Here is a 21,581-nt window from a genome sequence, read left to right as displayed (position 1 = left end):
TTTGCTGAAACGTGATTAAATATGTTGAAGTTTTGCCCTGTACGGATTTCAATTCAAATTGGAAATATGAATCAAAATCCGTACAGCACAATAATTATTCAAAACAGTTATTATACTGTTCAGCAACTTCATTTGGTCCATCGGAATTACAAATTCTATTTGAAGGTATCGGTACAAATTTCTTTATTTATAACTAAAAACTATATTCACTCTTGTTAGCAAATCACTAAGAAGGCGCACAAATCAAACCTCATATTGACGAGCGATCACATTTTGATTTTTACAATTTTTAAATCATGGTCTACTTATATTTAGTTAACCATTAACAACAACTTAACACTTATTGTAAGGTACCGTGGGGCAAATTCCTAAAAATAACTAGCGGAATTTGGAACAAGTGTGCCACCTTAAGCAAATTGTTCTCTAACTTTGCCTAAAGCTTATAAAATCCACCAATTTAGCCTCACGATGTTAGTGTCACATCTTATCATAACCACTGTGCCATTTAAAAAGAAAATAATTTCAAAAAGTATTAGTTTTGGTGCTTCTCAAATATCATCAAAAATAACCTATTTTTGGTCACTATGGGGCAAGTGTGCCACCCATGGGGCAAGACGGCCACCGAATGAACATCGCATGTAATTCTACTTGTAATGAAATTTTCTTTATTTCCTATTAATATTACTTACAAAGCAGACGCTAATCGATAATTAAAAAAAAATAATTTTAAGTTTACCGTAATAAGGGGATGCTTTATAACAAGGTTCAAAACATGCGTATTTTCCTATTACTGAATTTGAATAACTAAAATGGTTATTTTTGTCTCCATTCAATACAATATATGTATTACCCTTATATAACGGCGAATATGTATAATAGTAAACTAAATCAACACTAAATAACGGTAAAATATTGATGTAGATATGTAAAACGATACTTAATAAGCCAAAAAACATGTTATCATTGAATATTTTGAGAAAAAATCACTTTGGGGGCAAACATGTCAGTTATTCCCCAGCTATACTTCAGAAACTACTACTGGTGCCTCATTGTGGTTTATTATTATGATTTTGTTGATGATGTTTACATTTTTATAAATTTTACTCCAACAATTTTTGTTTACCAAATAGGTGGCAAACTTGCCCCTATAAGTATACATTTCAACGAAACTGGATTTCGTATGTAAAACCAAATACTTTTTTCGTTCAAATGTCACAATAACTTACACATTTGAGTAGTTTCACGATGTGCAATACGTCAGAAAAATCTGTTAATAATTTACCTTTCACCATGCTATTTAGAAACAACGAAATGTTATAAAAATCCACTCAAATTTGGTTGTTTTCGCACAAGTCGATGTAAATACGTGAAAAATAGACCAATTTTTATCATATTTGGATCATTGTATTGTGAACTATTAGGGAACATTATGTTAAGCTCAAAGAGAAAATATATATTGTAATTTTTATAAAAAGCAGGGGTGGCACACTTGCCCCAAAGTCCGCTAAATTGAAACACCGTCAATTTTCTAATCACGTGGGGCAAGTGAAAAGTTTCTCATTAGAGATTGAATTTGTGTTTTCTCTTTATAGGTAGCTATAAGTATACAAGGTTCGCAATTATCATAGAACAACCGAACGTGCTGATAATTCTAGAAACACTATACTCAAAGCGATAAAAGCTATTATCATGGCCAAATCATGGAACTTCTCTAAAAAAGGTTGCCAATTATTCAGCCTCATTATTGTTTACGGCGAATCCAACTTTCGATCAAATCCAATTCGTTCGAATCCTTTGTGCATTTGATTTTGCTGGCGTAAACGAGAATGCGAAATGGTTTTCGATCGAAAGCACATTCGTACGTAAACAAGAATAGGGGTGATTAATATATTAGTTTAATTTTATTTAATATGTTCAGTTCAAACAGTCGATTAAAAGGAAGACGTTGATTGGAAAGTTCCAATATAAGAGAACGCACGGAAATCTCGTGGAATGTCTATGTAAAGCTAGTTCAAAACATTGAAAATAGCTTAAAGGTCTATTTATATAAACAAGTTTCTAAATACTTTATTGAACTGACGTCATATCCGATATTCTTAAAAACAAATAACGAGCGGTGGAAATTCTACAGAGCACAAATGCTATTGCTATCCCACGCTGTAAGAACTAACTTTGGAAATGTTGCAGTGCAGTTATAATGTTGTCGAATCATTTCAATAAACATAACTGAACAGAAGAAAATTAAAGTAACAAGAATGAAATGTTCTTCGTTTACATGTTACTTATCTTATTGTTCACTGGGACGCCTTAACAAATGTTAAAGGTAATGGGGCAAGTGAAAAGTAAGGTGACGTTTTTAAAAACTTTTTCTGTACCTTTTTCTTCAATTTTACATGGAAATCTATTTCAGCATACTGATTATATTTGGTGGGAGTCAAGCTAAAATATATGCACGACCTCATTTGTTTTAATTGAAAGTCTCTAGAATTTGAAGAATCCCAACTATGCGAAATCCATTACCCACTTGCCCCACGGTACCTTAATTAAATTTGTTATTTTAAAATTGCATACAGCGCCAATTACAAGTCACTTTCCTTGGCCCGGAAGTAGGACTCTTTCGATCGTTGGCGCAATATCTCCGCCTTGTCCGGGTTTACATCGGTGCTCCACCAGTTGGGGAAACGCCTGGTAGAGGCGGGAACACACCTTACAACAGTACCAATCGTTGGCCATCTTGATGAACGGATCGTTGTTATCTTCGCTCAGATCGAACGCAATCGGAATCGTTTCCACGGACGTAATCCGAACATCGTCGTCGTCCTCGTCGGCTACTACAGAAGCTTCCAGGGCGGATGGTTATGGAGCCACGGTCGTTGCACACATTTCGTCCGTTATCTCCATTGAAATTGGATCTTCCGCCACTTCCGTCTCTACCAGTTATTCCGGAACCGCTACTTCCATGGCAAGTTCCTGCGGTTCTGTTGCAATAATCGTCACACTTTGAAGATAGTCCACACATCCCGCACTTTCCTTCGTCGCGTCCATTTCGTTCCTCTTGCGCCGAATGTTCCAGCTGGGAGATGGAAAAGCACAACCGGCAGTATGCGGCGAAATTTTCGTGAGGCCTGCCGACAGTTAAACAGTGGAGGATCATGTTAAATTTTAGATATTTTCGTGAAATACTTACAGCTCAAGGAAATCATCACCGTAGGAATCATTCACAAAAGTCCCCGCGCGTCTGCTTATCTTTCTGAATTAGCGTCGTCTGCTCTTTTGACTGAAATTTATACGGGACTTCTGAACGAGAAAATTGTTTTTTGTTTTGGAATCGCGACGTCTGTCGAATCTGAAACTGACAGTATAATCGATATCACTAACACTAATATAATGACTGATAAACGATAAGTGCGGCACATACCGCTGCGGCGTAAAAATAGGCATCCAAAATAAACAAAAAGCGTCATCCATCGATCTGTCAAGAACATCATCGATGTGATGAAAGTATTTTTTTATGGAAAAAATTTTGTTCCTCTGTAAATTTGATATTATTCGATTGTATTTTGGTATTCTAAAGGTAAAAATGTGATGTGCAACTATGGGAAACTGCCCATCAACAGACGAGTTAGTGCAAAAGGTAGAGTGTGGACAGCGTAGGTCACAGTGAGCATTTAATCCATGAAGAGGATGATAATAGTTTGGCCATATCGCTGTAAACAAGTCAACAAAGGGAAAAGTGTCTAATCGAAATTGCATCTCATGAATAAGTTCAGCTGGTGCAGGCAATTGCACTAGGAAGTGTACAGAAAATCCTGCTGGTTGGGACGAAATAGTCGTTAATGTGTTAGCTGGGGTGACCGCATATATCTCCAATGGCGCAATCTTTCAGCTGGTAAGTATAAGCTGTACGTCTCAACAATCAGTAAGAATGCCGTCTAGTTATGAAATAATTTCAAGAATTATTCTACCGATCATATCGGAAAACACATCCAGGCTCACGCACAGCCAGGAACCGACTAATCTAATCATATTTTGTCGTCAACTAGATATGTCTATATACCTATACCGAAGTGTTTGCGCGATAAAGTGGGTCTTAGGAGCATTTAATAAATATCAATTGATTCAATCACTCGGGAACCAGTTCGAGCGTGTGTGTTCGGCCTAGTTCTGACAGGGGCAGCGGTTCCCCATCTTCGCAGCTAGTTTGAGAATACTTTATCTAGAGACAACATAACTTGAAGTTTTGGACCTATAATAAAGTAAATTTTGATTATTAAATTATCACGTTCAATGTTTTTACCACCACTAATTGCAACAAATTCTTATCAATATGTTGATCAATGTGATTTAATAGCGTGATTGACCGCTTACTGTTGCTTCTCCGTTAGCACAAGAGCAACTATATAGACTCAAGGAACCAACGGATGCTACTTAAGATTAGTCGCAGCACTCTCAGTGTGTAAGTAATGGAATTCTTATTCATTGTACTAAGCTATACCACGTCCTGCTGCGTCCAGATACAGGTTAATTTGGGTTATGGAATAAATATTTACGTGATACTGTCTTTGAGGAAGCCTTTGCAAAGCTTTGGAATCCTCTGCACTTCCACGAGAAGTCAATGGGAGTTTGGAAAATTGGAAGTGGTTATGTTACAGATTCGTCTTAATAAAAAAAACTCTTAATTACAATAGTCCTAGGGATCATCACATCATTTTCACTGGTTATACCCTGTTATAGCTCTCTCAAAACATAAAAAAGTCATCAACATAGTTAATAAAATAAAATAAAAAGTAATCCTTTTATATGCACAAAAAATGATTGAAGAATCGATATGACGATACCTTTGATGACAAACCATTCAAAGATTTCGCACGATGCAAATCATGCAGCATCAATCCAAAAAGTAATCTATCAGTATCTAAAGGAAAAGTCAACACTTACAGTATCCAATAATTCTATAGACTAAACAAAATATAAGGCTTGTTGCATTTACATATTTTGAAAAACATGAAACAAGCCTAATTTATACAATAAACTCCTACTAACTATTAATTGAACAAACACATATATAAACGTATACCCTTCGCTGTCATGAATAAAACGTGAACCATCACATTTAACTTATTTAAAACACTAGCCTAAAACGATCTCACCAGTTGACAATTCAACCTCGTTTGAGCAGCATGGTACCACTTTCAAATTGTTCAGGTTCATCAATATGCTTACTTGGGCCATTACGAAACACTGCCTCGCAAAACGCGCGGAAATGAAACAAAATTTACAAAAAAAACGAACCCATTTGCTTGTGATTTAACGAAACACTGCATTTCTTCAATGAAAGATACAAGTTGAATGCAAATCTGTTAAGTTAATTTGTGTCGCAATTATTAAATGCGTGTTGCGAACACTATTTTAGACGATTGAAAAAAAAATCTTAATGACTCCAAAAATTCAAAGTACTCTAGTTATGTTCTCTTTTGATGAAATATTCTCAAACAAACTGCGAAGATAATTGACTACTATATCTTTTGAATGCCGAGGGTCAGTCCTATAGACATTTTTATTTGTAAATTTTGTATACTTTCATAACAAAGGCATATAAATCAGCTCTAGTGAAGTTTTAACTGAAATAATCATAAAAATACAAATCACTGTAACTTCAGATTTTCTCGACGAAAAGATTTCAAATTTGCATAGAAGGTGCTTGGATATCACATGTTTCGAATGTCTAATGCAAAGTGGTGATAACTTGGCTGGTTTACAAGTTAATAATGATGCACCGTTGGGGAATATTTATAAGTATGTGAATTTCCTTTCCAAAATAGCTCAAAACTTTCAAATCACGATAACTTTCGATTCCCTCGTTAGAATATTTTCAAATTCACAGAGAAAATGCGTGAATACTATATCTTTCAAATGGTAGGTGCCAAATTGTTGGACATTTTTTTCTGTTAATAACGGTTTCTGGCACATCGTGCCAAAGGTTTGAGAAACACTGATTTGCAGCACAGTGTTGATTAGGCGTTGTATTAAGTCTAAAATAAATTTCTTCCAGTGCGGCAACAACGTACTCGGGAAATAATGATAAAATTGGAAACTCTACCGTTGTGCTAAATTTGAACTGGATAATTGATTAAAATAAATTTCCATTGTGGAACGTACGGGTGCAGTGTATGATGAAAGGTCCGGCGGTGTAGTGTTTAGCATTCTTGCTCCTGTTTGAAATACTTGGACAAACGGTGCACCGCAAATGCTGCCATGTAACAACATTATTTCTTTTGAAATTGATATGCCATTGCGGATGTAATATGCGACTGTGAGTGGTGTGAATTCTATGAGCGTTGCAATGTCAAAAGTCGTCACGCAAGCTTTCACTATAATGTTCTTCTCTCTTATGCTTCCGATTCGGTAGGTACCATCACAATCACCTTGGACCCACGAAAACCGAGGACCAGCTGAAGGCTAAAGCGGTTCCGCTTTGTTCAGTGAATGATGTGCAGTTACGGTTCCTCTGTCCAGATGATTTGGAGGAAGTGCGAACGCTATGTCAGGACTGGTTCCCAATCGATTACCCTCTATCGTGGTACGAGGCCATCACTTCCAGTTCGCGGTTCTTTGCGTTGGCAGCGGTTTACAACTTAACGATCATTGGTTTGATTGTAGCCGAAATAAAACCGTTTAGCAAGCTGAATAAAGAGGTAAGGAACACCAACATAGTAATCTGTTTGTCAAATTCTTACGCGAATCATATATGCAATAGGCAGTTTTATAAATTTAGCGATAGAAATAAGCGTATTAACACTTCAGTCGTTGCGCTGTTGTATTTTGTACAACATCGCTGAAAAATTTATTTAGTGAATTAGTTGTCCTGTCTTGTCACGTGTTGAACACACCAGAAACAAACTGTAAGAAGACGTATCCTGCATGTCCTATTACCAGCACTCATTATTCACATCGTGATGGACCAACTACTTACCAACAGCTACGAGTCTAAAATTGCATGGAAGTGCATCTTTTGGCTGAGTTCCAGATAATTGAACCGATAAACATCTCACATGCATAAGTTAATCAGTGGCCAAGTAATTATTTATCTTACATAACCGAGACAAACTTTGTTCTTTGTTTACATACATCATCCATAGTTTCCCCAACCTGAGGGATTCGTAAGCCAATGTAAAGGTAGTCACGAGAAAAAAAAAAGTATTTTTCATACACATTTCACACCTATGCTAGACATTTTTTAGTTTTTGTTCTTCATCATTGTCATCAATCATTATCTCCAACATCATGATCTTTGTTATAGAAAATTCTGCTTCAAATTTCACATAGTTCATTATCATTTACCATCCCCCCTGCGACAGCAGTCTTAACTTTGTTTTCGTAAGTGAAAAGGTGTAATTGTTTGTAAATTTCACTAAAGCAGTATTAATTGCTATTTCAAGTTTCTGCAGAAATGTTCAGCTTTTTTGGAATATTTATTCCAAACCTCTTTTAGTAGTTCATCAAACAGCACTTCAACGAAATCAAATATACAGTGATGCTACCATATTTCGCGCACGCTCCTAATTTCGCTCACTGCTATTTTATTCATATTTCTTGATACAAACTGGACTACATTATTGCATGTTATATATCCATGACTGAAAAAGAATTATTCTAGAATACTAGGTTACAAAAATTTCTTTCGCGAAACACGTTCAAAATGTCAGTGAGCAAAATTAGGAGCGCGCGTGAATTATGGATGCTTTACGGTAAATATGTAGATAATATATTATATTGAACAATAATATTCCAAATTGGACTCGATTATCCGGAGTATCGATTTTTTCACTCCGGATAATCGAATCACTATTTAAAAAAAATCTGCGATAAAAGCACCTAAATATTATCTTTTTCGTTGTTTTACTTATATGATGCAGTGGCGTAGCCAGAAGTAAATTCTAGAAACTTTAGGGGCCTTGAAAAAAAAAGTTGTTCAGCATACACCTTACCTTCTTACCTATATGTCCAAAACTGCTTAAACATTCATATTGTATGTTGCAATACTAAATCATCTCAAATTTATGCATAAAAACTGAAATTCCGGATAATCGAATCCCGGATAATCGAGTCGCCTCATAATCGAGTCTCCGGATAATCGACCAGTATAAGCTTATGATATTGATTCATAAAGCCGACTATTCCAGTGGAGTTGGATAGCGGCTCTTAGGGGGACCCATAAGATGATGATCAACCAAAAAACAACTAGCGGAATGTGAAGGAGAGGCTCTGGACCTATCAGTAACCGGATAAGGTTTCCGCCAAGGAAGGAGGCGACCAAAATCAACTAAAGTGAAAATAGCGTGGTCAACAGCCTAGATACAGTGACGACGGCAGGCACTGGCCGCTCCAGTGCAACATGTGAGCCTACTGAAATTGCGACAATCAGTCCTAGCTGCAAAGCAGGAATTTAGGCGAACCCTCGTTATCAAAACAGAGGAAGCGAAATACGCCGAGATTCTGAAGGCGATGCGAAGCACGGAGAATTTATCGCCATTGGGCGCAGACGTGCGGAGTATAAGGCGAACTAGGATTGGTGAAATAATCCTAGTCTTAAGGAAGGATGCCAAGGAAAAGGGTGCAGTCTATAAGCAACTGGCACAAGAAGTACTTGGCAACGAGGTTGATGTAAGATCCCTTACTGCTGAAGCGACTCTCCAGTGTAAAAATCTGGATGAGGTCACCGATGTAGCGGAGGTCTCGGCAGCCCTCCTCAAAGAACAGTGGGACATCGACGTAGCCAGTAAAGCCATCCAACCTTTTTGTTGTGGTTATCGCTAGAGTCTAACGCTGTTTTCGTCGGTCCGTCGTTTTAATCAATTTAATCGAGAATATCCGCATTATAAGTTTATATTGTCGCTTGTCAATATATGTGACTACGTCTTTCAACTTTTGAAGTGATAATTACGTCGTAATTGCCTTGCATTTGCTGAAAAAAATGAAAAACCTTCAACGCTTTCACCGTTCCTACAATGAATACGGAATGCAGAAACTGTGCCGCAAAAATCGACATGATGAAAGAACTATACACCGTTTGCGAAGGAAGATGTGCGAGAAGATTCCATGCATCGTGTGTTGGTGTTAGCGAGGCCGATTTGTGTGCGCTATCCAAAAACATTATTTGGATTTGTGATGAATGTATGGCCGAATTTTGCAAGGTGGTAGTTGGTCCCTAGTGATTTATCCTACCTCCGTTCTGGTCACGATCTTCAGATTATCGTGATTCGTCAACATTCGTATTGATAAAGTGGAGGGACATGGTTGAAATGGAGTTTAAAAGAAACGAATGTCAGAACAGGTATCCACCGGCGACGCCAAACGGACCAACGTAATGTGGTGTAATTTGGGATTTGTGGATTGAATACTGATATTTTTTGCCAAGCATCAATATGGGTGACTTTCGAGGATAGCGAAACGTAAGAGGGGTTAGGACAAGGTTGTGGATTTACTGGGTAAATCCATCACATTGGGGTTATGACTCTGTGTCTTGTCAGGAATAGGGTCTGATTGGTATGGTAGTATGCAATAGAGTTCGGAATTGATAGACAGACTTTGAGGAAAGAAGTTTTGAACGTAAGGCAGCAGCACCTTGGATCTTGGAGGGCGCAGGTCTGGAGAGTTGGGCGGCTGTTCATACTAGGTTACATTACGTAGAAAGTGGAATCTGTTTTGCCGTGCACAAATTATGGGAAGTATTTGAAAATGTTTTCTTGTTCAGATTGGGTAACGCAAGAGAGGATTTTTAGCTCTGCGTTATATTAGGACGATATTATAGTGCATGGTCTACTGATGACTGTGTATTTTAAGGGTGATCGAATGAAAGCTTTGTTGAGTAAAGTTACCGTTGAATTTTTGCAGTTCGTAATTGTTTTGAAATGTTTGTCGGACAATAAGAAAATTTTCTAGGGTATTTGTTTGGATGCTAATGCATTATATTGATAAATCTAATTGTTCGTATCACACGCGAAGCATAGCATAACCCAATGTATAATGAAATTAGGTTCTAAGAAAGGATTAATATTTGATCACTTAAACTTTACGCTGCAAGATATTCTTAATCGTTTTTCTTTTCTTCTGATGTACAGGAATAACTGGTATATTTAGCTAAAATAATGAACAATCATACGCATAGAGCCTACGGGTCATGCAGTTAGGATTGAAATTAAAATAATATTGCGCATTTCTTTCACACCACAGGTTTATCGCAGAAGTTTTTACATGTGCGGAGGCGTTGGTAGAGGTGCGCGATTGCGTCGAGTCGGGTCGGTGTTTTCAGCGGACTCATTTTTCGCAAATCGAAGAATGAGTGCTCTGAGGGCATCAACATGATTCGATGAGGTCCCACACTTTTATTTGCGCTTTTGCACTTGTAAATGTCTTACTAAATAGGAATACCTTGTGTTAGGGAAAGTGCAGGAGAATAAAATATAATTCATTAGAATTTTCTGATAGAGGCAGAGTTCACATGTTACTTAGGTATTTAAAAGCAAATGAGAACCACATTAAATAATAGATAAACAATAATGGTCATATTTTTATATTTTCATTTCATCGCGGTCCTCATTGCTCGAGCGGAGACGACAAAACTCGAGGTGGATAGAATCGACGCAACTACGACACGGAAAAGAAACAGATGAGAAACTATCGATACATTTATTCAACTATAAAAACCACGTTTTAACGTAATGACTTTATTTCTTCTCGTTTCAGCAATCCAACAACCAAACCATCTCTACTATCTTTTCATTTCCTCTTCGTTACATTTATAGTCCCTCTGGCACTGAATCGAATGACGCATTCCGCTTTTTATTAGCGATGTCTTTGCTGTACGTTGAGCATGGTGTCGGAGGTGATGTGCTGTGTAGAACATCGGATGTTCTACACGGCACGCTACTTCCGGCATTTTGTTTGGCGTGCGGGATAGGCAGTGCCAGTGATGATATGAAGGCCGCTATTCGGTTTAGTGCCAGAGGGACTATATCTATTTAATGTATCTGAAGCTTGTGGGACCGCTTTAATTCCGGCGCCTGCTTGTGGAAGATCCCGGTGTGCTAAACGGTATAGGACATGTTAACGGGGGAGGCTTGGTAGGTCCTCACCCAGCCCGTGTCTAGATGGGCGGATAATTGTCTGCCAGGGTGTGGATTGAGCAATTACAATTACAATTACAATGTATGGCCGAATTTTGCAAAGCAAAGGATGCAATGTCTGAATCGCCCAGATCTAGTTCAACGTCATCAATTGTAGTTGAGCTGGATAAATTGAAGTCCGAAGTTGGAAGAATCAACGATACGATAGCTGAAATCAACGATAAAATGATTGCGCCAGATCGCATACTACATCATTCAACTCCAGATACTACGCCAATGCCGTCGAACAACAGCAACGCTCGAACGAATAGCAGTGATAGCCATCGTAGCTGTGTGGTTCCAGACTGTGAGGAATCGTTTTCAATTGCTCTGTCTAACATCGATAGCAGCGTAACCGAATATGACATCGTTCGTTTGGTTTCTCGTTCACTTTTCGCATCTGAGCCCGAGTGCTTGAATGTCACAAAATTAGTACCGAGTTGGAAAAGTTGTAAACATTTTGATTACATATCATTCAAAATTGTTTTGAATAAGCGTTGGAAAGTATCAGCAATGAACGCTAAGACTTGGCCTAGTAATGTGAAAATTCGAGAGTATGTCAACAGATAAAATTGTTCCTGGAAACCGGAAAATGTTGACCTCACTTAGTAACGATTGTTTGAGTTATTTTATGATACGTGAAGCTATTGATGAAAATATGTAACTTTGTGTACGTTTGTGTAATTGATGATGAGAGACTGTAAAATTTTGCAAGTGGTGTATTTATAATGTTTGATAAGTATCGTTATTATGAATAAGATGATGTTAGAACTAATTGTTAATATGTTGTTGTGCTCGATTGTTAATCTGTATATGGTCAATGCTTATTTGTGTAACAATGCTAGAATTTTGTATTACTTTAAGTAATTTAATGAGACCCCAGAAGGTCAGATGGAGTATCTGAAATAAACCTTGAAAAGGGCCCGCAGGGCACCCAGGTGGCGGCGATCGGCAATCCGCATCCAAATGTAAAACACATTAATTTACAAATTTTCGAACAGTTTTCTGTAGTTCTGATTGATATCGCAATAGTAACACACGATATAATTGTATGTAAAAGCCTTTGCTATCGAACCACAGTCAAACCTTAACAGAATTATAAGTTTTACACCTTATTTTACCTTGCCATTTGACACGACAGATCCACGTTGAAAAGAAAATGGATCGAACGTGTGGAATATTTTCAGTGTAGGCTGGTCGGTTTGCCGGTTGAGCATACAACAGCCTCCTGAAGTTTGCTTCAAGTGTTTCGGGAAGGGCTATAAGTCGTGAAATTGCAATGGTCCCAACAGAAGTAAGAATTGCAGAAATGCAGCACCGAAGGCCATAGGGCAAGCGATTGTAAGCGCTTCCGACGGGTGTTAAGATTGTTGGCTTCACCGACGATATCACCCTAGTGGTCTATGGTGAATCGATGGAGGAAGAAGAGTTGACAGCAGCGCACTCTATTTCCATAGTTGAGGAATGGATGAAGTCTAGGAAACTAGGACTGGCCCGTCACAAGACTGAGGTGGTGGTGGTCAACAACCGCAAGTCCGAGCAACGGGCGCTTATCTCGGTAGGTGATTGCACCATAGACTCCAAGTGATCCCTTAGGCATCTTGGGGTAATTATCGATGACAAGCTCAGCATCGCTAGCCACGTTGAATATGCCTGTAAAAGGGCATCTGCGGCTATAGCGGCGCTTTCGAGGATAATGTCTAACAGCTCTGCTGTAATTGCCAGCAAACGCAAGCTACTGGCAAGCGTGGCGCTATACATACTAAGGTATGGAGGACCAATCTGGTCAAAAGCGCTTAGAACGAGCAGAACCCTAAAGCGGTTGGAACGCACGTACAGGATAATGCGCTTAAGAGTAGCAAGTAGGTATCTAAAGAGGCCGTGTGCATCATAGCCGAGATGACGCCCATCGAGCTCATCATTAGGGAGGATGTTCAATGCTTCAACCAAAGGGGTACCAGAGGAGTCCGCGACATGTGTAAAGAGGAAACATTCAGAAGCTGGCAGCAGGACTGGGATAACTCCACTAAGAGTAGATGGACTCATCGGCTAATACCAAATGTGTCAGATTGGTATGGAGGGGTGTCTCTGCGACTACTCGTTTTGCCCAATTGGCGGATGAAGATCTCGTCGGGGCTTTAAACAGTTTTCTGTGCGACGACGCATATTTCCCTTGGGCTGGCCTCGCGTCAGAGCCCTGTTGAACTTCTACTGGACGCTGATGTGCACTTCGTTGCTCTACGACGACTCGTTCTCCGCTGCTGCTGTTCGAGCTCTCCTGGTTGACCAGTTGGATGCCAAGGTCGGTCCAGCGATTCCGGTTGGAGGATGACTTCCGATTCACTGGCGCCCCGACGACCTAAAACTGGTTTGTGACGATCGATGCTACTCGGCCTAGCTTACTCCGGCTACGCGCTTCTTCATGCTTAGATACTGACCGGTGGAGTGCCGAAGTCGGTCCAGCGATTCCGGTTAGAGGATGGCTTCCGGTTCACTGGCGCTCCGACGACTCAAGCCGATGATACGCTACGTACTACTCAGAGTAGTTCCCGGCGGTGGATCTATCCTACTCCGACGAAGATGCATCCGTCATCTGGTGCCCATACCAAAGGGTTTGTATAATGCGACTGGAGACCGTACAAAGAAAATTTGTGCGCTAAGCCCTTCGGCATCTGCCGTGGAGAGACCCGACAAGTCTGTCACCATATGAACATCGGTGTCAACTGTTGAGTATTGACACTTTTGAGAGCAGAAGGTCTACAGCTCAATCAGTGTTTGTAGCTAAAGTTTTGGTAGGCGTAATTCATTCACCTGAAATTCTTGCCAATCTGTCAGTATATGCACCAGCACGGCCACTCCGTACAAGATGTTTCCTACATCTCCCTGCTCGGACAGTTAATTACGGATTACATGACCCTATCCGATACATGGTAGCACGCTTCAACGAGCACTATCACCTCTTCGATTTCGACTTGACAATTTCTACATTTTGACAACGGATTGAACGAGTGTTACGCGAGGAAGAACAGGAAGATGTTTGATATTTGTTTGACGTATTTTTAAAGTGTTAGAATTAAGTTATTCGTTGTCTTTGTCTTCACTATGCGTTTCAAATAGTTGATTGTTTTTTTTAACTCTAGTTGTTCATTAATAAGCGGTTTCTTCACCACCGCTTAAGCCTTAAACCTGGTTTGATCGTATGGGTAAACGTGGTTTACGGCTTAAGCGAAGGTGAAGAAATCGGCCCTGAGACACATAGTCAGATGAATTAACAAATATACATTAGGGATACCATCTGGTCCGGGAGCTTTGTTCAGCTTCAATCCTTTCGCAACCGTTATCAGCTCGGCGTTAGACACTTGTATACCGGCATTTTCTTCATCTACGTCAGGGTACGGTGTGGACGGCCACGCGGTTAGAGTATGCATAGGAAAGAGACCGTTCACTATCGCCTTCAGTTTGTCGGGACACATTTCAGCTGGGGTAATGTATATCGTGTGACGAGTACGAAGATACTCTATGCTTTAGAATGTCGAGAAAATTTCCTTTACGAATCGAATCGAACCCACGACCCTAAGCTTGGTCTTGGATAATATTTATCTTTATCAATGCATTTGCCTAAAAACAACGAGCTACACACTCGGTTACCAATGGCTATTAAGGCGAGATCATATGTTATGCGAGAAATCATTCATTTCATTTATTTAGTTAACATCTAAACAGGTAACACTGAATCAACAATTTCACGCCACAATACTCTGTTCGTTTCCGCATGTCTCCATCCTCGGTTCTGCCCCACGCTCGCCAAATTGTTATTATCAGCCATGATCAGCAAGGATCCTAGACAGACGAACTCATCGACCACCTCGAACGTATCCCCGTCTATCGTAACACTGTTACCAAGGCGAGCCCTGTCGCACTCGGCTCCACCTACTAGCATGTACTTTGTCTTAGACGTATTCATCGCCAGTTCAACTTTTGCTGCCTCGCGTTTCAGGCGAGTTTCACATGTTCGACCGACAATGTCCATATCATCCGCGAAGTAGACAAATTGACTGGATCTCCTGAAACTCGTACCCGGCTGTTAGGCCCGGCTCTCCGCATAACACCTTCTAGCGCAATATTCAACAAGCATGAAAGTGCATCAGTAGTCCCCGGCCGGATTCAAACGAACTGGAATGTTTGCCTGAAACCTTCACACAATTTTGCACACCTTCCATCGTTGCTTTCATCAGTCTCGTGAGCTTCCCGGGAAAGCTGTTCTCGTCCATGATTTTCCATAGCTCTACGCGGTCTCTACTATAGTATGCCGCCTTGAAATCGATGAAAAGATGATACTTATTCAAGACATTTTTGAAGGATTTGCCGTACATTAAAGATCTGGTCTGTTCTCGATCGGCCGTCAACTTCCCACGAACTTGTTTACTACAGGTGACAGACGACGGAAGATGATCTGGGATAATACTTTGTAGGCCGCATTTAGATTGGTGATCGCTCGAAAGTTCTTACAATATAACTTATCGCCTTTCTTGTAGATGGGACATATTACACCATCCTTCCACTCCTCCGGTAGCTGTTCTGTTTCCCAGATTGCACCTATCAGCCGGTGCAGATAAACACTCAGCCTTTCCGGGTCCAACTTTATGAGTTTAGCTAATTATTAATTAAAACATACATTTATGAATTTGTTAAAGAAGCTTTTATACGAATGTATCAATATATAATATGTTTCAATATTGAAAAAAAGACTATATTGGTAAATACAATTTACATTTGTCGTTTTTTTTTTTGGTTCTAGGATCGAGGAATTTTGTCGGAGTCGATGGGCCGTGACGCCGACGTCGGGTATATTTTATCGCTGGGCGTACATCGTAAGTATCGTCAGAACGGTATAGGATCTCTCCTGCTGGATTCACTTATTAACCACCTAACGACGGCCGAACGCCATAAAGTGAAGGCCATATTCTTGCATGTGTTAACTACAAACCAAACCGCCATACTTTTCTACGAACGAAGAGGGTGAGTAGATCTATTTATCTTTCCACGCAATTTCGATTTATAGGTGCATAATTTCGTAACAGATTCGTCCTTCACTCGTTCCTGCCTTACTACTACTCAATTCGGGGGAAGTGCAAAGATGGCTTCACATACGTGTCATACCTCAATGGAGGCCACTCACCGTGGAGTTTATAATATCCTTTTCAAAATGATCATTTCGCTTTCATCAATTAGTTTACATAAGCTTGCGATTGTATTGGCTGTTATTAGTAGATAAATGCATGCTTAGCAAATGTTAAAATTAAGTCATGCACGTAACAATGAATGATTGCTCCACACTCCACTTTAATGAATCCTTTTATCAAGCTTTCCGCGGCTTTGTGTTTGTTTGATTTTTAATTTCATTTTTAATCGCATGAATTTTTATTTTATTATACGTACTTGTGTTTTGTGATTCAATTCATCGGTAATTGTGCTTTTCATACGTTAAGTTTTATTTGTTGTATGCTTACACGTTTGTTGTTACGGTTTCATGGAATTCAATATAAATCAATATAATACACATCATCATAAGTTGTTTTTATTTTATGTATTTTAACAATTTTGATAATAAAAATTAAATGCTGAATAATAACATTATTAGATATTGAAAACAATTTTTTTACTACGGTTTAGTACCCAGTACTAGAATAGCCTTTAGATAAAATAAGAAAACTATATAAGGTACAGTGGGGGAAGTGTAGCAGTGGGGTAAGTGGATCATTTGTCCATATTAAGCATAAATACTTGAATATGTTGAATGTTTTCGCACCATTGCTTTGTTTTAGGTTATATTCTTACGTCCACACTAATACTATTGCAAAACTGGTAATACACGTACACTAACACAAACAAACTTATTAGCTGCAAAAATCAAATAATTTCAAAATTGTTTTCTATTGTTCAAAAATCCTTTGCATCATTGTCTAAAATCGAATACTATTAGTTTTTTCAACACATGGTGAGCATTTCAGATCCAATTGAGTGAATCACAATGAAAAATATGTGATTTTTAAAAATAAATACTGATATATTGAACATGCTCCACTTCCCCCTACTTTTTAATGGGATGGGGTAAGTGGATCAAGCATTGTTATCGCATATTACCAGGATGCTAATGCGAATTTGAATTAGTTTGATTATCCTCAAATGTTGCTTTCCTTCATCTTTTTTCATTCCCAGCTTAAATTTGTCAAAGTTCCATAGAATATTTGAATTAATCCACCTAAAAGTATTTTGAATCTCTCTTTCTGGTATGAGAAATATAAAAGAATAAATATTGTAAAATTCAAACAAAACTTTTCGTGGATTATCTGAGCCGAATTGTGAAAAAGCAAAATAAACAAATTTTACAATTTAAAGCATATTATCGTACCTTATTTGACGATATAAATTGTACTAGACAGATGGTACAATTATATTCATGAAAGGAATAAAAAGATTTCAGTTTGTTAAACAAAAGTAAATGTAACTAATATTTTAAAACTACGAGTGATTTTCGAAAACATCATTAGGAATAATCGTACAATACTTCTGTATACCTTATGAGAATAAAACAGATGGATTTTCTCCAAATTATTCTAATTACAATATTTCTTTCAGTGTGAATTAATGTATAAATATTTTTCATAATATGTTGATAAAATAAAGATACTTTTTAATTTCAAAAGTACCAAAATGTAATATAACTAGCACTAATAACAAGAACGAGAGTAATATCATTCTTACTATAAATAATTACACCTTATTTGTTTTGAGAATAGACGACTTTTTTATTGGTGATCCACTTACCCCACCATGGTGGGTCAAGTGGATCATTTGGCGTAAATTTTCAAGTACTTCATACTCAATACATAACAATCAGAAAAATCAAAATAATTGACGATTTGCAGTACATTAGTCCCTTATTTGTCATCCACAGAAAAAAGTTTGAATTACATTATTAACGTTAGCTGTACATAACAATGAAGTTGACTATTGATTTTTCTGTATCCACTTACCCCACGGTACCTTAAAACAGATCTCTATTCTAATATAGAGCATTTCCAGTTTAAAGCGTAAATTGCGTAGACCAAGGCTATTCCAATTTCGAAATGCCGGGTGATACTTCAATTCATTTTTTGGGCAGCTTCTCGTCGTACTGACATAACTCTTTTTAATGTATTCGAATCCTCTGAGCAGAATCTCAATAGAGAAACTTAAAAGTAGATTAAAGTACCTTGTACCTTTCAATTCCGCCCTAAATGCTTATCTTTGACACATACGCGTATTTCGAGTACCACTTGCAGTCTTCTTCAGTGTCTGTATTCACTGGATACATAAATTTTTGAAGCCGGTCGCAGGTGGGCAGAGCAGCTTTTTTATAGAGAATAGCTTCCAACAACCAAAAATATAGGGTTATAATGTAATTGAGGCATGTGGAAGTTTTGCACATCGAATTGTTTGAAACTCAGCCATTTATACTTTGTTACACGATTTTTATGCGATAATCAGACCTATTTTGGTCTCCATAACTTTCAGAAAACCCTAATGACGAGGTCAGTGAATTGAAAACTTCTGCGAGTAGGATTCGTGTCGGTTCTCTAGATATATTATTTTATGATGCATGTTTCTGTTTGCAAATGCTTTGCTTGCTTTCCGCTTGTGTTTGTTTGTTTACTAATGATTAATTGAAAAACTCTGAACGTAGCAAAAAGACCTTAACCATCGGTTATACTGATCATCTGAAGTATTGGTGCTCATTGGTCGTCACCGCAGGAGGGCTCTGCTCCTGGCTCAGTGGACGCATTCGGAGCGCATTTCGTTGGGTTTGTTATCGTTCCATATCGAGGTTCACGTTTACGCAGGACAACTAGAGCAATGCAGTATCCTCCAGTGTTTATTTTCCGGTGATTCGTTATAGTCAAATAATTAAGTTCGGTAAGCACAAATTTTAAATTAAGGTAGGCGATCAAATGACACGATTTAAAAATGGCGTTAGAAATGGCGCAACGATTTTAAATTATCACAGGTTTATTAATAATAAGCTAGTTATTGCAATTGTTAACCAAGGATTATTTATTTAAAGATTGCTCCCACGAGAAAACACAATTCTTATATTTGATGATTTGATGGAGAAAATAATATTATTTTTTGAACCAAATGATTCGATCAACACGGTCGAAGCTCTCAATCTTGCTTTATCGAAAGGATGACTTTTCGGATTTGTAATCTTTTAAACCGTTTTTCAAATGATTCTTTCCACAATTTCATTGACAGTCTGATTTTTTTTGTAATATACCACAGAAAACCATTTTGGCAGTGATAAGGCTACTTGTAGATACTCAATTTTCGTTCCATAGTCGAACATTAGCGAAACAAAATTTGAAAATTGTTCTGAAAATATGATTACAGTTTTTATTTTTATATAGATGATTTGACTTTAGGGAAACTTTTTAATTAGAGAGCATTAAAGTATAAATTGAGCTTGATTGCTGTAATCAACGTTTTTTATCATCATCAGTGAACCAAATACTTTTTAATTTATTTCAATCCACTGTAGACTAAAACTAAGCATTAATTTGCATATCAATTGCCAAATTCTTTATTTATATTGGTTGTACATATAAGCGATTACTATTTTCATATGTAGTGCTTAAGAGTTATATCTCTGAAGGTATCAATCTTCACAAGCGATATTTTGAATTCAATGTGGTATCTGTTGAACAATTTAAATCCTAAGGAAATCCAAATGTGAGTTGTTGATCCAGATTCGGAACTGGCGTTTTTGACAGTTGCCGAATTATGATGTACATACAGTTAACTATCATCATTACCATCGTAAAAGACTTTCCCTGGATATTAGAAACCAAAATGCAGACAGAAAGTGTAAAATGTTTCAAGGGACTATTTATTGAAAGATGAGAGCATTGGTTGTGCTCTGCGAAAGAGTATATAGTAGTTATGCCAAATATATAATGATATGAGATGTATATCAATGAAGATAAGTCTTTTTCGTCCGTATTACTATATCACATTCATTCCATGCAGATTTTATCTGTTTCTAGTTCTTCAATCTCAATTCGTATATCGTGTGGCAGGTACGATGATACTGTAGGCCCAGGGAAGTCAAGAAAGTTTCCATTACGAAAAGATCCTGGACCGACCGCGAATCGAACCCAGACACCTTCAGCATGGCTTTGCTTTGTAGCCGCGGACTCTAACCACTCGGCTAAGGAAGGCCCCTGAAGGGCTCTGAAACATATTAGATCTAAAACTTCAAAATGGATGTTTAGTGGCCACTCTGCTGTTTTGCTGAAATTCTAGTGATAATGAATTCTAGTGATGAGGAATGATTGATGTATGGACCCCCTACAGAAAAACATAAAATTAACACTCAAAGCATCTTTATTCCTATGAAAATCCACCGGGGGATCTTCGATTACATTGTTAGTCAGCAGTTTCAGGCAAAATATTTGGTTTGAGATGCATAAATACAGATATTTGAACAGTTTTGTAAATGAAACTACACAAGAGGGTCCATAATACGCATTTCCAGGTGGGTCCATAATAGGCTCGTCGGCAGCGAGCCAGATTACATGGGAATCAAATGGAGGGTCCATAATACGCAACGTCAAATTTGTAAACAATCCTATTATGGACCCCGGGAGGGTCCATAATAGGCATTCGGACAACAGTTTTTCAAATGCATATTTCGCTGGAAAAATCGAATGATTTTGTATGTTTCATAGACGTACTATGAAGTAAAGACATTGAATTTGTTGTTAGACTCCACAAAACGTATATGCGTCTGAGATATCATTGCGGAAAAGCATTAAGAATGAATTTCAGCTACTAAGGGGTCCATTACTAGCATTGAAACCCTATATTCACGGTGAATGGATCGCATATATTGTGTATGGGTCATGTTACCGTGTATTAATGTAAAAATCATGAATTTATTAAGCATTGTGAGATTTATTATTAATTCATATCGAGGCGAATCACTCTGTAGTTGAAACCTCTATAATATTTTTTTCTGTCTTTATTAACGAAAGTTTTAGCTCTGGACTAGTTCATCTCGTACCTTCACGTCATAAGTGACTATCTCGGTGATAAGATTCGATCTCAGATAAATAATAATAATAAATAATTTTAAGTCCTGATTTATATTCTTAAAATCAAATAGTTTAGATAATATCGGAAGGTTTGGACAATACTCTGAAGCTTTTTTTTTTAGTAAAAATGAGGTTATTTAACATTTTTCAAGTTTATATGGCTTCAATCACAAATCAACATGTTAAATCCTTTAAAAATGAATGCGCATACTTCTAGCATTATAATCAGCCAAGATGTCTACCAACTGGAAAAACTGGAAAAGTAATCAGGGAATTTTATTTA

General features: G+C 37.9%; 1 protein-coding gene and 1 long non-coding RNA gene across 3 annotated transcripts in view; one reads left to right on the top strand and one right to left on the bottom strand.

Moving 5' to 3' along the window:
- Positions 1-1,981: 1,981 nt before the first annotated feature.
- LOC110676155 lies at positions 1,982-3,444 on the bottom strand. Its single transcript, XR_002500116.1, has 3 exons — positions 3,419-3,444; positions 3,188-3,352; positions 1,982-3,125 (listed from the first exon to the last, which is right to left on the bottom strand). It is a non-coding gene; the product is annotated as an uncharacterized LOC110676155 (long non-coding RNA).
- A 39-nt stretch (positions 3,445-3,483) lies between these two features.
- The window catches only part of LOC5570793 (protein cueball), an 81,380-nt gene continuing 63,282 nt past the window's right edge, over positions 3,484-21,581 (top strand). Inside the window, exons 1-3 of one of the 2 annotated variants that reach the window (XM_021842912.1) lie at positions 3,484-3,889; positions 6,410-6,695; positions 15,964-16,036. In XM_021842912.1, coding sequence (XP_021698604.1) covers positions 3,870-3,889; positions 6,410-6,695; positions 15,964-16,036 — 379 coding nt within the window. In that variant the 5' untranslated portion in view covers positions 3,484-3,869. Of the gene's footprint in view, positions 3,890-6,050; positions 6,314-6,409; positions 6,696-15,963; positions 16,037-21,581 lie in introns of those variants that run through there. The other variant, XM_021842913.1, reaches the window with a different exon arrangement.

The sequence above is a fragment of the Aedes aegypti genome, chromosome 2 (assembly GCF_002204515.2).
Source record: "Aedes aegypti strain LVP_AGWG chromosome 2, AaegL5.0 Primary Assembly, whole genome shotgun sequence".
Taxonomy (NCBI): Eukaryota; Metazoa; Arthropoda; class Insecta; order Diptera; family Culicidae; genus Aedes; species Aedes aegypti.
The sequence above is the reverse complement of the archived record's forward strand: the minus strand, read 5'-3'. Positions and strand labels throughout refer to the sequence as shown.